The sequence below is a fragment of the Pristis pectinata genome, chromosome 23 (genome assembly GCF_009764475.1).
Source record: "Pristis pectinata isolate sPriPec2 chromosome 23, sPriPec2.1.pri, whole genome shotgun sequence".
NCBI classification, from domain to species: domain Eukaryota; kingdom Metazoa; phylum Chordata; class Chondrichthyes; order Rhinopristiformes; family Pristidae; genus Pristis; species Pristis pectinata.
In genome coordinates this window covers 5246228-5264301 of record NC_067427.1, presented here as the reverse complement: position 1 = coordinate 5264301, position 18074 = coordinate 5246228, and the positions used below count along the sequence as shown (strand labels likewise).

At 43.7% G+C, this 18074-nt stretch overlaps 1 protein-coding gene across 1 annotated transcript in view; it reads right to left on the bottom strand.

The window, feature by feature from the left end:
• olfml2a (olfactomedin-like 2A) overlaps positions 1–2249 on the bottom strand; it is a 40589-nt gene extending 38340 nt beyond the window's left edge. Inside the window, exon 1 of the mRNA XM_052037375.1 lies at positions 1912–2249. Within this exon, the coding sequence (XP_051893335.1) occupies positions 1912–1995 (84 nt within the window). The 5' untranslated portion in view covers positions 1996–2249. The remainder of the gene's footprint in view (positions 1–1911) is intronic.
• Positions 2250–18074: the final 15825 nt, after the last annotated feature.

The following is an 18074-nucleotide window of genomic DNA, read 5'->3' as shown; positions in this document are numbered from 1 at the left end:
TGCTGATATAATCTGATCTTCAGATTTTGTGACAGGGAAAGAACTAAAGTAGATCTGGTCCCTGTCAGTCCATTGATGCCTCTGTGTGAAGGTTGCTGGTGAGAACGGGCGGGTAATCCACTCCGAAACGTGCAGCAGCCATGGAAATAATGAACCCACCCTGCACAGCGCTGGCAGTCAGTGTCCAGCCTCTCCTTCACCTCCTCCTTTAGAAACCTGCTAGGTGAGGAATCACAGGCAGCAGCCCTTTCCTGGTGCACCGTTTTCATTTGCTTTTGCCCACTCTTGAAGTGACAATTCAGGACCTCGAACTACTTTACCATTCAACTAGATCATTACTGACCAGCACCTTCACCACATTTACCATCCTATGTCCACACCCCTTGATACCTTTCTGACAAAAATCTGGTCATTTCAGCTTCCGTATTTCCAGCTGAACCATGTCTGTGTGTGAAGAATTACATCAGTACTCCACATTCTACTTCTAATGTGAAGGAACCTGGTCCGAGGCTCCAACCCCACTGCTCCACAGGACATACTCCCTTCTCCACCTACCAAATCCCCAACTCATTTCAAATACCTCAGTTAAATCAGTAGATAAATTGGTTTATTATTGTCACACGTACCGAGGTACAGTGAAAAACCTGTCTTGCATACCGTTCATACAGATCAGTTTACTACACAGTGCATTGAGGTAAAGTCCATTTATTCAAGTCCACCCAAACCTGGTCCACTTATTGAAAACCGCCCACACTTCCTCATTAGATTGTTGTTAGTGCAGTCAAAAATCCAAAGCTGAACAATTCCTTGTCACAAAATACAAGCTCATTTCAGTTTGGTTTCTCCTGGAACATCACTTGCCCTGTTTTAAGGCTGATGAATGAAACCAGCTTAAAGAATTGTGGCAGCTTGTGTGGCACGTTCTTCATTTGGAGAAAGCAAAAGTGTTTGATTTTATTTTCACGTAATGGACTTTGAAATACTGGTATGTAAGCGCTGGAAGTGGCTGACAATTAACGTAAAACTTTGGAGGCTGTCATTTTTATTTAATTATTAAAGGTTTTGGAATTGGGATTAAAAGCCACTTTTAACAGCTACAATGCAATATAAAAGACCGGATCAAATAAATTATAGACAGGTGTGGCAAAACACTCGAAAGTAGCGGCATCACCACGGAAATTTTTCTGATGAAATCCTAGAATCAGAGGAAGTCCTTCACAATTGTAAATTAAAACCTTACATTAATTAATTTGTGTGCCTTTTCTCCAATGATAAAAAGGAAACAGTGAATGCTACAAATCAGAGATACATCGCACAAACTACTAACATCTTGAAGTGAAAAATGGTACACATTCAAACTAATTTACTTTCAAATGTTTGACACATAATTCTATTTTGCCAAATAGTTTAATCACAACAATGGACTCTTGCAGGAAACGACATCCTCCGCCTGCTCAATTTGTGGTTAAAAAAAACAAAATGTAGTCACTTTGATTATAGAAGTAAATTTAACTGGGGCACTTGATTTGTTAGCTATAAACAGACAGCCTGCACAAGCCATGTGTGGAGAAACCAGCCTGGTGCAGTTATAACGACCCACCTACTGTGACTTTGCCGGGTTGAATCTAATCCAGATGTTCAGGAGAACTCTCAAAACTTGTTTATAACAACACGAGGTTGACTTCTGTGACTGATTGACTCATACGAAGCTCGCAATGTAAACTTGACTATCAGTGCCCCTGTTTGTATTGAAGCCTTGTTGCTGTTCGACATTGCAAGATACTTAACGGAAGCAGCTTCTTCCAAAAGAAATACGGATAAACGTTGCTTTTATCTGAACGCGCACTGAATTTATTTAACATTAAAAAAACAAACCGTTTAACATATTGAAAGTTTAACGTAAAAACTCACCTTACTGGTTGCAGTTACTGCTTGTGATAAAATGAGAAGATAAAGAATCGTTTTTAGCCGTATCCACATCATGCATGAGTGCATTTTATATTCTCGGCGTTTGGGGAGAGAAACGAAATCGGGGAGATGTTGCAGCTTGAGGCGAGATGCGGTGACAACGCGAATCAAGCCGACGCGCCGATGCTTTAGGCAGACATGGGCTTGGGTTCCTTGCAAGAACGCCGGAGTCTCGCATCCAACTCCCCCTCTATAACTGCGGCTGTGCGCTGCACATTCCGTTTTCCAAGCAGAGAAGGCTATTTTTAATTCCCACTGTGTATTGAATGCGAGGGAGGGGCATTAATGATTGCCAGTGAATACCAACCCACTGTCCAGCCTTGGACGGAGCAGATGAGCCGCCAACTCATTGAAGTTCCAGTCTGCACAGTTACAATGCTCTCATTTGAATGTGATAATGACAGATGTTATTGGTGTATCCTTCGCTTTTACAGTGAGTCACGTTGCTACATGGGGTGGGAGGGGAGGTGGTGTTTAACACGGTGAAACAGCACGTGTTGCCCAGTTCTCCATCCAGCAGCTTCCCCGCACCGCCTGGTCCCCTTCGCTCCCCGGTGCGGCTGCTCCATCTGCTGGGCGGCAACCAGCCTGCAGCCGGGGCGCACATTCAGGTCAGTTTCAGCATCAGAATCGGGGTTATTATCGCTGACATAGGTCGTGAAATTTGTTGTTTTGCGGCAGCAAGAAGATAAAAATTACTATAAATTACAAAAATAAATAAATAGGGCAAAAGAGGAATAACGAGGTAGTGTTCATGGACCATTCAGAGATCTGATGGCGGAGGGGAAGAAGCTGTTCCTGAAACATCCAGTGTGGGTCTTCAGGCTCCTGTACCTCCTCCCCTTTAGTAAGATAAAATCTTTATTCGTCACATGTATATTGAAACACACAGTGAAATGAATCTTTTTGCGTAGAGTGGTCTGGGGGCAGCCTGCAAGTGTTGCCACGCTTCCGGCGCCAACATAGCATGTCCACAACTTCCTAACCCGTACGTCTTTGGAATGTGGGAGGAAACCGGAGCACCCGGAGGAAACCCACAGTAACTGGAAGAGGACATGTCCTGGATGGTGAGAGTTTATTGTCAAATACACCAGGGTGCACTGAAATTCCTTGCTTGCCTGAAGCTCACATGGTAATATTAAATACAACAATAAACACAGCGACAAGCGCAAAACAGCGGAATGGTGCAAGGTGTGGCAGTGCAACCTGAAGTAGTGCAAAAAGAAATGCTAAAGTGACAGTAACAGAAGAGACACAAGAGGCTGCAGATGCTGGAATCTGGAGCAACACACAATGTGCTGGAGGAACTCAGCAGGTCGAGCAGCATCTGTGGAGGGAAAGAAAATGTCTACATTTCGGGTCGAAACCCTGCAACAGGACCGAGATTGGAAAGATGAGACAGCCAGCAGAAGAGGTAGAATTAAAAGTCCGAGAACGTGGCAGCACCACTGGGAAGGGGATGTGAGAGAGGTGGTTGGTTCAGGAGTCTGACGGCAGTGGGGAAGAAGCTGTTCCTGAGTCTGTCTGTCCGGGCTTTCAAGCTCCTGTATCTTCTCCCAGCAACATTAGACTGGAAATTGGAACCAAAATAGATTAAAAGTAGAAAAAACCTTCAGATGATGGAAAATTGAAGTAAAATCAGGAAATGCTGGAACACCTAGCCAATCAGGCAGCCTCTGTGGGAAGAGGAACAGAGTTAACATTTCAGATCTGAGACCCTAGGTCAATATAGATCTATAGATGCTTACACTATTAAATAGCCATACAGATATAAATTCACCAAACTGTTGTGCATTGCTAAAATTATCCTCTTTCATTCCCTTTTTTTTTTGCGGTACCTTGTGATGTAGGATGACGTGCTTTCACTCTGACTTTGCGGGTTCTGAGGCCAATGTAGGATCTGCAGACTATTCCACAGATGGGTCAGGACGGGTGGGTGGATAGCTTATGGGGTAGTGTGTTCCATCCACCACTTCTGTGTGTGCCTGATGGATGGATGACGTTCTCAGTGCCACCCCGAGTTCTCCTCCCCCTCAGTTCTGGGCCAGAGATTCCTAGAAGGCTATGGGAATGTTGCATTTCTCCAAGGAGGTTCTGAGCACATCCTTGAGTTTTTTCCTCTGATCATCTGGTCATCTCTTCCCGCAACAGAGCTCAGAGTCGAGTCGGCTTTGGCAGTCTGGTGTCAGGCTTGTGAACAGTGTGGACTCTGCAAAGTGGTCACTGGAGTGCAGTTAGGGTCTCAATGGTAACACTCAACACTGGATACAGGGAGACCCAACTGTTTCAAATGTTTGTGTATGTAAAGCTCCCAATAACACTGCAAAGTTAGTCACTGTTGTTCTGTAGATGATCCCATATCTAATCTTTCACAGGGAGTTGGAAGTGACCAAATGCTAATGTGGCCGTAGGAGGGATGGAATGGGGGAAGAAAGATCATGCCAAAGTTGATGGAATACAGAACTTGGCCCAAGAAAACTTCAATTAAATCAAAGAGGATGGTTCTATGTAACCCACAATGATTACATTGTAATTGGGTCAGAAATCAGTACAATTAACTCCTTAATTGGAGGATGAGAATGCCAATAAGAAGTTACCTCATCAAACAAAAAGGAATGTAAATAAACTGTATTAGACTCTTACTGTCATGATAATAGCATCCAGTTAATGCCCAGCAGCATCCACTGCCTATGGAAGACTGCAACGTACTGTTGAAGAGCCCCTGGTCCCTCTCCAAAGCTACAATACCAGAAAGGCAGGAATTCCACCACGGACCCCGCACATCTGAGGCTTTTGAGTGGCTAAGAACAAACAATTAGGAAGGCATATGGAACGTTAGCCTTACTGCAAGAGGATCTGAAGAGGATTTGAGAGTGATGACATCTTACTGGAATTATATGGGGCTCTAATGGGAGTACACCTGGAGTATTAAGGAAGGACACACTTGCAGTAGAGGAAGAATATTGCAGGTTCTCCAGATTGATTCCTGGTTTGGGGTGATTTGCTCTAATGAAGAGAGATTAAACAGACTGGTCCTATACTCCCCGAAGTATGAGGAATGAGAGGTGACCTCACTATAAAGTTCTTACAAGGCATGACAGGGTAGATGCGGAGATGATACTTCACCTGCCTGGGGTGTCTAGAACCAGGGGACACAGTCTCAGAATAAGGGGTCAGCTATTCAAGATCGGAATCAGGTTTTTTATCACTGACTTATATGTCGTGAAACTTGTTGTTTTGCGGCAGCAGTACAGTGCAAAGACATAAAATTACTATCAAATACAAAATAAATAAATAGTGCAAAAAGAAAGGAATAATGAGGTAGTGTTCATGGGTTCTGGACCATTCAGAAATTTGATAGCGGAGGGGAAGAAGCTGTTCCTAAATCATTGAGTGTGGGTCCTCAGTCTTCTGTATCTCCTTCCCGATGGTACTAATGAGAAGAGGGCATGTCCTGGGTGGTGAGGGTCCTTAGTGATGGCGCCACCTTCTTGACGCACCCAGACATTAGTGAATCTTTGGAATTCTCTGCCCAAGGTGACTGTGGAGGCTCAGTCCCTGGGTATGTTCAAAACAAAGTTCGATATGTTTTTGGAAGTATTTCAAAGGACATGGGGTTAGTGCAGGAAAGTAGTGCTGAGGTAAAAGATCAGTTGTGATCTTATTGAATAGCCAAGCAGGTGTAAGGGGCCAAGGGGCCAAGTGGGCTAGTCCTGCTTTTATTTCTTATGTTTTTATTAAAGGTACAAAACTCTGGTTAGACCACACTTGGAGTACTGTGTCCAGTTCTGGTTGCCTCATTATAGGAAGGATGTGGAAGCATTGGAAAGGGTGCAGAGGAGATTTACCAGGATGCTGCCTGGATCGGAGAGTATGGATTACCAAGAGAGACTAAGGGAACTAAGGCTTTACTCTTTGGAGAGAAGGAGGATGAGAGGAGACATGATAGAGGTGTACAAAATATTAAGAGGAATAGATAGAGTGGACAGCCAGCACCTCTTTCCCAGGGCACCAATGCTCAATACAAGAGGGCATGGCTTTAAAGTAATGAGTGGGAAGTTCAAGGGAGATATCAGAGGAAGGTTTTTAACCCAGAGAGTGGTTGGTGCATGGAATGCGCTGCCTGGGGTAGTGGTGGAGGCAGGTACGTTGGTCAAGTTCAAGAGATGGTTAGATAAGCATATGGAGGAATTTAAAATAGGGGGATATGTGGGAGGGAGGGCTTAGATAGTCTTAGGTGTGGTTTAAAGGTTGGCACAACATGGTGGGCCGAAGGGCCTGTATTTTGCTGTATTGTTCTATGGTTCTAGTGTTCTATTTAACAGAGAGCTCAAGCAATTCAGTTCAAATACAGGCATTCGGTGTTTTCTTGGCCCCATGTTTGGTCGGACTGGATTCGAGTCCAGGAAATATATCCTGAAATCTCCAATGAAATTTGAAACATGTTTCTCTGTGCTTCGTGTTTCAAATTAAATTACCTGCCTGGGGCCATTTTAAAGACATAGGCTGGGAATTTCCTCAGTGCTGGCGCTGGTCACCAGTTGTAACTTTACAGAACGTGTGGTAAAAGCTCCACTGGCCGTGCTGCTGTCCAGTGATGGAAGGGCACAAGCAGCTGGGTTATATATTGTGGTTGAGGTACCCAACTGACATCATATTCTTGAGGTCCTCCACATGGACATTCCCCCTGTGGATGTAGCGGGAATTGATATCTTGAGCGTAATTGTATCTGGGTTGAGAGTCCATCCATTCCATATTTTCTTTTCAATCAACATTGTCCAATTGGTCAACTTTTATGTGTGCTTGACCATTAGTCCTGATGAAGTATCTGGTGCCTGACCTGCTGAGTAGTTCCTGCATTTTACGCTTTCATTTCAGGAAATAATGAAAGTAGTTTGATTCTCTCTGTATACTTCCTTGTATTAAAACCAGGCAGCAGTATAAAAGTGCAGTAATGCAGCATAAAGGGCACCAGCACTAAGGCATAATGAGTTTTATATTCATTGATGATATAAAGCGAATAAACAGTGGGGGAGAAAAAAACTAATATTAATTAAATTGTTTCACTAATGAGTAAGACCTTCATAACCCAGCTTTGACGTTTCCAGTCACCTGTTGTGAGACCTCAATTACACTTGAAATAAATTGTACATTCTTTCTACAGAATGTGCACTTCTACATAAGTTTTAGATTACCTTAAAGACAGCTGTAATTATTGGAATAATCATTTTCAGTAAATAAATTAAACAAGCTATTTGTGTAACATAATTTTGATTAATTATGATAAGGTAAGTGGTTGAAAGTTCTTGGTTGCTGATGTGTGATATTGAATGACATAGTAATGAAAGACTTGAGCTTTCAATTCTGTTAAAAAAATAATTACACCGTTGTTATTTTACCATCCAAGTGAGGTATTTAATTTTTTATCTGTGATGTTTAATTAGTTCTGTCAGGTAACTTGACGAAGTAATTAAGCAGCAGAGTTAAGTGGAAACACCCAAAAGACCTTGAAAAGATCGTGCCTGTCTTGGACTTGACATATAATTTTATGATAAATTACTATGGTTCAATATTTTAGTGATAGGTGTACAAAACTTATTTGCATTCACAAACAAGCAATTTATTTTATCTTTGAGTGAAAGCTACAGCCTGGAAAATAGCTTTTAATTCCTTCATGAAATAAAAATATTAACATTCTTTTTTTCTAATGACTGCCTTCATCAGAACTGGAATGCGGATGGAATTGATCCCTGATCTTGTCAGCAGGGGGAGCTGCTGAGCAGGGAACGACACTGGTTGTTGGAAGTCCTTTGAGAATCATCACTGTTCACTTCAGCTCACCACTTGGTGAGCAGGTGAAGTGAAGTTTGTTCTTTATCCCTGGAACCAATGATTGAGATGATTGATTTGTGAACACACATGTGAAGATGAACAAAATAAACCTTACCATGTATTGAGTCTTATATATTTTCCATAATCACTCAACTAACTTATTTAGTTTATAAGGTTTCTTTATGTGTGAAGCACACCTCTTGGATTTCCAAACTGTATATTTTCTATTCATTTTTATTGTAAATAACATAACCAGAAATACCTTGTTCTATTTTAATGCTCTTTAAGCATTTGTTAGGTGAGGGCTTTGTATAAACGGTACCAAAGAAAAGCAAGGTAACATGCCTCAATGACTACCAACTAGTGGCTCTGACATCCACCATCATAAAGTGCTTTGAGAGGTTGGTCATGGCACGCATCAACTCCAGCCTACCAGACAACCTGGACCCATTGCAATTTGCCTATCGGCGAAACAGGTCTACAGCGGATGCCATCTCCCTGGCCCTAGACTCAGCTCTGGAGCATCTGGACAGTAAAGACACATACATTAGACTATTGTTTATTGACTACAGATCTGCCTTCAATACAATAATCCCAAGCAAGCTTGTCACCAAACTCTGAGACCTAGGACTCAACACCTCCGTCTGTAACTGGATCCTTGACTTTATATCAAACAAACTGCAATCAGTGAGGATAGGCAGCAATAACTCCGGCATGATTATTCTCAACACTGGTGCCCCACAAGGCTGCGTCTTCAGCCCTCTACTCCCTATACACTCACGACTGTGTGGCCAGATTCTGCTCTAACTCCATCTACAAGTTTGCAGATGATACCACTGTTGTAGGCCGTATCTCAAACAATGATGAGTTGGAGTACAGGAAGGAGATAGAGAGCTTAGTGGAATGGTGTCATGACAACAACCTTTCCCTCAATGTCAACAAAACTAAAGAGCTAGTCATTGACTTCAGGAAAGGGGGTGGTGTACATGCACCTGTCTACATCAATGGTGCCGAGGTCGAGAGGGTTGACAGCTTCAAGTTCCTGGGAGTGAACATCACCAACAGCCTGTCCTGGTCAAATCACGTAGATGCCACGGCCAAGAAAGCTCACCAGTGCCTCTACTTCCTCAGGAGGCTAAAGAAATTTGGTTTGTCCCCTTTGACTCCCACCAACTTTTACAGATGCACCATAGAAAGCATCCTATCTGGATGTATCATGGCTTGGTACGGCAACTGCTATGCCAGGACCGCAAGAAGCTGCAGAGAGTTGTGGACACAGCCCAGCGCATCACGGACACCAGCCTCCCCTCCTTGGACTCTGTCTTTACCTCTCGTTGTCTTGGCGTAGCAGCCAGCATAATCAAAGACCCCACCCACCCGGGACATTCTCTCTTCTCTCATCTTCCATTGGGTAGAAGATACAGGAGCCTGAGGGCACGTACCACCAGACTTAAGGACACCTTCTACCCCACTGTGATAAGACTATTGAACAGTTCCCTTATACAATGAGATGGACTCTGACCTCACGATCTACATTGTTGTGACCTTGCACCTTACTGCACTGCACTTTCTCTGTAGCTGTGACACTTTACTTTGTACTGTTATTGTTTTTACCTGTACTACATCAATGCACTCTGTACTAACCCAAAGTAACTGCACTGTGTAATGAATTGACCTGTAAGATCGGTTTGTAAGACAAGCTTTTCACTGTACCTCGGTACAAGTGACAATAATAAACCAATACCAGTAACTGTTTTCCCCACTGAATTGTAATGTTTGTTACACCAAAATCAGAATCCTTTTATGATCTGAATAGAAATTGCCACAAAAGAAAGCTTTGTCGGATGTTAACGTTTATGTTATAATGCAGTTTCTACTCTGTGCAAAGCAAGATTCCACAAACTGTAGTGTGCTAATGAACGGATAATCTGTCCTAGAAATTTTAAGTCAGGGATAAGTATTGGCCAAGACTCCTTGGCTCTTCTCCAAAGTCACGTTGTGGGATCTTTTACTTCCACCTGAGAGCCAGACAGGGTCTCAGCCTAATGTCACATCCAAAAGAATATAGCTCTAACAGTGCTCCCTCAGATACTTCTCAGACAGTCCCTGAGGATTGAGGATGACTTGCCTCTACTCCAGTTTTGTGGGTTGAAAGGTGATTGATGAGGCCAATGTGAGACCTGAAAACTCTACCACAGGTGGAGTGGCCGCGTAACACATCGGTGTTGGATTAGGATTTTTAAACGCATGTCTCTATAGTGGATGTGAACCCAGTAACCTTCTGACCCACAGGAACCAGTGGCACCAAATGAGTTACAGCTGACCTTTATTGAAGTAACCTTCATGAATTACTTCAGTGTCCTGTAGATCGTTGGTGCCAAATTGTGCCACTGGTTTAAGAGATGATATAAGAAATAAATCCAGAGCAAGGGAATATTCCGTATTGGATGGCAGGGTGCTTGTGAGTTGTTGGAGGTATCCAAGTGAGCAATGGATGCTCCAACTCCCCTCTTAGCTTGAGCCTGGGAGTTGGTGGACATTTGGAGGTTGGGCCATTATGACTAAGCATTCAGGCTGTCCTTGTAGCCATGGGGTTGATGTGGATCCAGTTCATTTTCTGGTCCATGGTCAGTGGAAACACACAAAAACAGTAAATACTGGAAATACTCTGCATTTCCAGCAGCATCTTTGGAAAGAGTCAAAGTCAAAATTGAGTTTATTGTCATATGCACAAGTACGTGTGTGCACAGGTGCAATGAAAAACTTGCAGCAGCATCACAGGCACATAGCATCAGAAGCAATGTTTAGGTTTCAGTTCCACGATGCTCATGACCCATGGTTTTGATCCTGGGATTCTGGCTGATTGTGGGTTATGACATGTCACAGGGTAATGATGGGACTTTTTTTTTGGGAAGAAATCGCCTTTACCTTCCTTGGTGAAAATGCCATCTGCCATTTAACAGTCTGAGTCCAGAAATCATTCTTGTCCAAGTGTGAAGAGGCAGAAGTTGCTTCAGTATTAGAAGAATTAGCTGACGAACAGTAGATCATCTTTAGCTAGGTGTTCCAGTCCTGACTTTGAGAGGGAAGGAACATGATTAAAACAGCAGCTGAGATGGTTGAGCTAATAATGGAATTCCCTGGAATTCCTGAGTATTGTCCTGAAGCTGGGATATCCACGACCATTTTTCTTTTTATGAAATATGACCTCTTCCATTTGATGTCTTTTCCTTCCGCCCCTGGATATTAGACCTGCTATGGCCTCTGAGTCATCTCCTTCTCATGTGGTCCCTTGGACTGGTTCTACTGGTTCTGAAGTGACCTATGAGGTCAGTGTGGTTACTGCAGACTCTTGCACACACGGGCAGAAAGTGCGTGGGTAGATTAGGGAGGGATGCACTTATTCTGCCAATTACACTTGACCTCTTGTGTGCAGTGCAACCTCGAATGCTCCTTCTCCATTTTGAGTAGTTTTTGGCCAGGGATTTGGTGGGTATGTAAGATATAAGAGATAAGGTATCTTTATCAGTCACATGTACATCGAAACACACAGTGAAATGCATCTTTTGCGTAGTGTTCTGGGGGCAGCCCGCAAGTGTCACCACACTTCTGGTGCCAACATAGCATGCCCACAACTTCCTAACCTGTATGTCTTTGGAATGTGGGAGGAAACCGGAGCAGACCCATGCAGACAAGAGGAGAACGTAGAAACTCCTTACAGACAGCGGCCGGAATTGAATCCGGGTCGCTGGCACTGTAGTAGCATTACGCTAACCTCTATACTACCATGCCTTCACACTTTTCAAAAAGGTTTTGAGAACATTGTTGAACCATTTGCCCTGTTAACCTCTTATCCTGATGGAGTTGGAAACAGAATGTCTGTGTCAGGTGTCTAGTGTCAGGCCAGCAAAGGGTGTGGACATTTGAGACACTAAAGTATAATTAGGGTCTCAGAGCTGGGAGAGGACACAGACATTGGTGTGCTTATCCTGCCAGAGGATTTAGAAGATTTTGCAAAGACACTGTTGGTGATACTTCTACGGTGCATTGTGGTCCCTGCTGGAGGCAGTCCACCTCTCAGAAACGTTGTGGAGAACAGGATCACTGCAACCAGGTAGACCATGAACATCATGCCTGATCTCCATAGCTCTTTCCCTCATTTAGGTAAAGACTGCTTAGCTGAGAGCTGGTTCCCAAGATGTGGGAAGAGGTTAATGTTGGACCTTTACTGTTGGAGAGTGGTGTCGTCCATTGGGGGCATGTCAGAAGAGGAGCTCTGCTTTGCTGTCATTAAGCATCAGGCTCATTCTCTCTTGAACAAGCCAATAATATTTTGTTGTTGTGCCTTAGAATGTGTACAAGTGCAAGCATCATCTGCACGCTGCAACATAATGACTTGGTTCTAGACTGGAGGTGATCTTGGACGGACAGTTTCCCATTTGTCCTGTACATTAGTTCCTCTCCAGTGGGAAACTAATGGGAGATGAGCTGCAGCATTGTGGCAAAATAATTGAATAAGGATATTGGGACAATGCTGAGATCCTGCTTGATGCTGGTCCACACTGAGGTGGGGTCTGCCGTGGGTCTGTTGGTTAAGTTCACGGCTCGTGTGCCATCATGCAGCTGACGCAGGTGGAAACAAATTTCCAAGGCCAGCCAAGTTTGAAAGGAATACTCCACCGTTCCTCTCAACCTTTGTTTATCATTTCATGTAAAATATAGTGTGTGTGTGTGTGTGTGTGTGAGAGAGAGAGAGAGAGAGAGAGAGAGAGAGAGAGAGAGAGAGAGAGAAAGCATAAATAAAGTCACCTTTTTATCACATTTCATTGTTTCCCACCTTAACAGTTTTTCTACCTCCGCCCTTTAAATGTTTTCTTCTGGTTTGTAGTCCCTTCTCTGAGTTTTCTTCTCATATCCATTCCAATGTCTTTTTCCTCTAACCTTTTCTGTATCTCCCTCTGTGACTTGATTTCCTGGTATTTCAATCCCAGGAATCTTCTTTCCCAGAGTTACCCAACATTCAGTCCTTGACCTGAAACATCAACCATCCCTTTTCCTCCACAGATGCTGCCTGACCCGCTGAGTTCCTCTGGCAGTTTGTTTGTTGCTCCAGATTCCAGCAACTGCAGTCTCTTGTGTTTCCATGTTACCCTGCATTCTTGTCCCAAAGTGTTCATTCTGACTGTTTCAAATCCACACTTTCCTAGGCCTTTGCTCCAGTGATATACCTTTAACACTTCTGACTGGTTGCATCATGGTCTGGTACAGCAATTCGAATGCGCAGGAATGTAGGAAGCTGCAGAGAGTCGTGGACTCTGCCCAATACATCACAGGCACATCCCTCCCCACCATCAGTAGTATCTACATGAGGCACTGCCTCAAGAAGGCAACATCTATCATCAAAGATACCCGCCATCCGGGCCGTGCCATCTTCTCACAGCTACCATCAGGCAGGAGGTACAGAAGCCTGAAGTTCCACACCACCAGGTTCAACAACAGCTACTTCCCTTCAACCACTTAGTTCTTGAACCAACCTGTACAACCCTAATCCTTACCCAGTATAGCAACACTATGACCACTTTGCACTGCAAAGGACATTGTTTTGCTTTTGTTCTAATTGGGCTCTTTCTTGTATAATTTTGTATAATTTGTGTTTAATTTATGTTTATCTTAGGAATGCTGTGTTTCTGATGCTACCTGCTGCAACTAAGTTTTTCATTGCACCTGTGCACACGTGGACTTGTGCATCTGACAATAAACTCGACTTTGACCTTGACCTGCCCCCTTGGCCATTGCTTCTGTTGCTCTTCCTCCTGGTCTGTCTTTGATCCCCACAATCAGACCTGTGTTCTGATTCTCAGCTTGTTGCAAATAATTCTCACCTCCAATGATATTTCGTTTCAATTGAAATAGGGAAGAGAATATAAAGCCTCTTTTACCTGTAAAAGAAGAGGCTTCTCTATAAATGTTTAGTCTGAGACTGTAGTATCTGTATAACAAAAGTATTGGTATCTGAAAAACACTCATGTCAATTTGGATGAACATTTTTAAATGTTTAACTTAATTCACGTTAGAAATATTTTTCCTCTCTCATGTATAATTTTAGTTTAACAAATCTCTTCCCGTGTGTACTGGGACACTCTCTATGTATTATCTCTTTCAGGTTTGTAAAGGACAATGTTATGGATATATTTTGAAAATGGTGCTTTAAGGAACCTGCTTGATTTTCTTATTTTAAAAAATGTTGATGTAATGTCCTACTATAATTTTTAAAAACTATTTTAGGACAGGGTAGCACAGTGGTTCAGACATGGGGCTGCTGCCTCACAGCTCCACTGACCTGGGTTCGATCCTGTCCCTCGGGTGCTGTCCGTGTGGAGTTTGCACGTTCTCCCTGAGACCATGTGGGTTTCCCCAGGTGCTCCAGTTTCCTCCCACATCCCAAAGAAGTGCAGGTTGGTAGTTTAATTGGCCACAGTAAATTATCCCTAGTGTGTGGGTGAGTGGTAGAATCTGAGGGGAGCTGATGGGAATGTGGGAAGAATAAAAAGGGATTACTGTAAATGGGTGGTTGTTGGTCAGCATGGACTCGATGGGCTGAAGGGCCTGTTTCTGTGTTTTATGTCTCTGACATTTTTAATGAGCTTGAAACACATTCTTATCAGACCAGTGCTTAGTGCTTTTTAAAAATTGGATTAGCTTATACAATGAAATATAACCAATATATTCAACTTAGTTATCAGCTAGATAAAACATAGAACATAGAACATTACAGCACAGTACAGTACAGGCCCTTCAGCTCACAATGTTGTGCCAACATTTTATCCTGCTGTAAGATCTATCTAACCCTTCCCTCCCACATAGCCCCCTATAAATTGAAACATTTGCATTTTATACAAGGTTGTTTGAAATGGTTGCAATATTTATGAAGACCTAGAAACAGAAAATGCTGAAATTACTCAGCAGGTCAGGCAGCATCTGTAGAGGGGAAATAGGGAGGTATAAGGAATCATTTGCTTTCTCTTGCACAGTATCCTCAAGTTATATTACACACGGACAGATTTTCTCTCCCCACAGTTGCTATCTAACTTGCTGAGTACTTGCAACATTTTCTCTTTTTATTTCAGATTTCTGGTACCTGCAGTGTTCTGGTTTGGAAAGATGTATTGCCTTGTAATCATGTCAATAACAAATAGTAAGGCTTGGTGTTGTTTAATGGGACTGTACCACAATGTCCTGCACAAAGATCTCGTCACTATGAAACCAGAGTGAAAAACAAAGGAGGAACTCAGTGAGCCGAGCAGCATCTGTGGGGGCAAAGGAATTGTTGGTGTTGGCATTTGAGACCCTGAATCAGGACTGAGAGTGGAGAGGGAGATGGCCGGTATAACGAGGTGAGGGGGAGGGGTGAGATGGGGGCCGGTAGGTGATAGGTGGACCGAGGAGGGGTGAGGGATGATGGACAGATGAAGCCATGTGGGGGAAAGGGGAAGAAAGTTAAGACACAGAGGCAGGAAGGTGGTAGGTGGAAGCAGACAAGGATAAAAAAGGCAGATGGAACCGGGAGGTTGTGGGGGTGGGGGGTGGGGGGTGGGAGGAGATGGTGAAGGTAGAGACAGATCCTCCAGTACCTGGACTGGACCTTTCATGCATGTATGGACTTCCGTAAACTGGGTACAAGCAGGACAAGGTATCGTGTGACAAACAATCTGTAACTCAGTGGGTCAAGCAGTCCGACAATTCCTTTCCCCTCACAGATGCTGCTCGACCTGTTGAGTTCTTCCAGCAGATTGTTTGTTGCTCCAGATTCTAGCATCTGCAGTCTCCTTGTGTCTGCAAGAAAGGTATAGTCATTAAATTCTAGTTACAACTGTGGAAAGTATTTTTAAGATGCCCCTTCTTATGTTTACTGGTTTTAAATGTGGTTATATTTTACTTGTCCATAACCTGGCTCCAAAACCTAGATGTGAATATGGGAGCTGTTACCACCACAAGATAGCCAGATTTTGTGACTCCTGATCAGCTGCTGACTTTTAATTACCCATTCCGTTGAGGTACAAGTTGAGACTCCATTATACATTTGAACTCTGTAGGAATAGGTGATGCAGATTGCACAAACACACCTAGTAACCTTCACAGGAGGTTTATTCTAAGAGATAGGGTTTGTTATAAAAACATCAATAAGCTCTGCAATATATTTAAACCTTGGGCCTATCATTGCCATAAAGTTTTGCAATTCATTAACCAAAGTGTGAGATGATGATTGTTTTAGTTGGGATTACAATGGCATTCACTGTGTCTCAAATATTTATTTAACTGCCCTCCTCCACCCTCTTGAATGAAGTGGGGTTTAACCATTATTTGAAATTCATGGATAAGGCCTTTTCTGATTGTGCAGGTAATGAATTTTGTAACCTGGAATGTGCTTTAGCAAACTGCTGATGTCATCCCATCTCCACTAAATTCAATCAGCAGCTCCTTTGCTAGTTTGCTTTGACTTTCAGAATAACAGTGCAAAGGCAAATTATGATGCCAAGACTTGTCTGGTTTTAGCTCCTTTCATTGTTGAAGATGTTTTATTTTCTCTTCTATGAACACCATTCTTTTGCGAAGAAGGCAAAAGTGATGTCTCTTTACAGGTGCCGTATGCCCTTGACAGTGTTGCTAAAATGTATTTGAGAATTACTTGAGTTATCTTGACTATGGACTATATTGAAGCAGGATATCGTTACTATTATTGTCGAACTCCTTCCAGCTTTGCTTCTTAAGTTTCTTGTGGCATTTTGAAATTTGGTTGTTTGAATTTTGTGAGGTTGGAAAAAGCTTTTCTTCTTCTCACAGCTACACACTGTGAGAGCAATGACTATCCAGTTCTGGTGTAGCTTTTGATTTCACACTCATATTTTTGCTTCTCCTACCTTATGCCAATGAACCTATCACCAGTGTGGAAACATTTACCTCTTCACCTCCACTTTCCATAATCCATTCCTGGAATAACCTTTGTAGATATTTCTGGACAATACAATTTAGAACTAGAATTGGAATTTAATTCTAAAACTCCTTTGATTTTGGGGGACAGTGTTTCATATGGAGCCAGATCGCTCCAAGCAGTGGCCTCCTGTTCTACAATATGCTGTGATTCAGATTACTCAGCCTGTCCACAACCTGGTTCTTACTTCCATCTCTGCCTTTTTCATGTATGCCTTTGTCAGCTCCAGACTTTTCAATATCAGTGTTGGTCTCCCATGCCCCAGAAATTATTTTTCTGAAACTAGAACATAAAACAGTTCAGCACTGGACAGGCCAGTCGGCCCATGATATTGTGCTGATCTTGATGCCAATTTATCCTAAATGTCCTCTTCCTGTGCATCATCCATATCCCTCCACATTCATGTGTTTATCTAAAACCATCTTAAACTCCACCAAACTGCCTGCTTCCACTACTACCCCTGGTAACCCATTCCAGGCACCTACCACCATTTGAGTAAAAAACTTGCCCCTCACATCTTTTTTAAACTTCCTTCCCCCCCCGCCAACCTTAAAAACATGTCCTCTACTGTCTGACATTTCTACCCTAGGATAAAGATTCTGACCATCTACCCTATCCATGTTTCTCATAATTTTAAAACCCCCTCAGCCTCCGATGCTCTAGGGAGAACAACCCAAGTTTGTCCAACCTCTCCTTACAGCTCATACCCTCTAATCCAGGCAGCATCCTTGTAAGCCTCTTCAGGAAATATCTTGTTTTGTTGAACCCTTGTTCGTCCTTGGTGAGCTGTATGGTTGGCAGTCACCAACGACTTAAATTTAATGGTGCCATCATATCTTAATGCCTTCATTCACCCATCTCCCTCCCCTATATCAGTAAGCCTTGCCCAGGACACCTCATTGCTCTGAGATTCCTTCCGCAACCTCCCTTCGCTCTCTGCAGGCCACTGGGTGCTGTGATGTTGGGGGCGCGCAGGCGCGGTGGACGGACCCGGCTCCGCTGGCAGCACGCAGGCGCGGTGGACGGACCCGGCTCCGCTGGCATCACGCAGGCGCGCTGAACGGACCCGGCTCCGCTGGCATCACGCAGGCGCAGTGGACGGACCCGGCTCCGCGGGCAGCGCACATGCGCAGTGGCGGCGGTCGGGGAGGCGACGGGGGGAGGTGTGGGCGATCGAGCGGGCGTTGGGCTGCGCGCATGCTCGCTGGGGAGGTGCGCCGAGTGGTTGCAGCCCGGCCGGGCGTTATCGCGGTGCGCGGGCGGGCGGGCGCCGGGCGAGCTGACA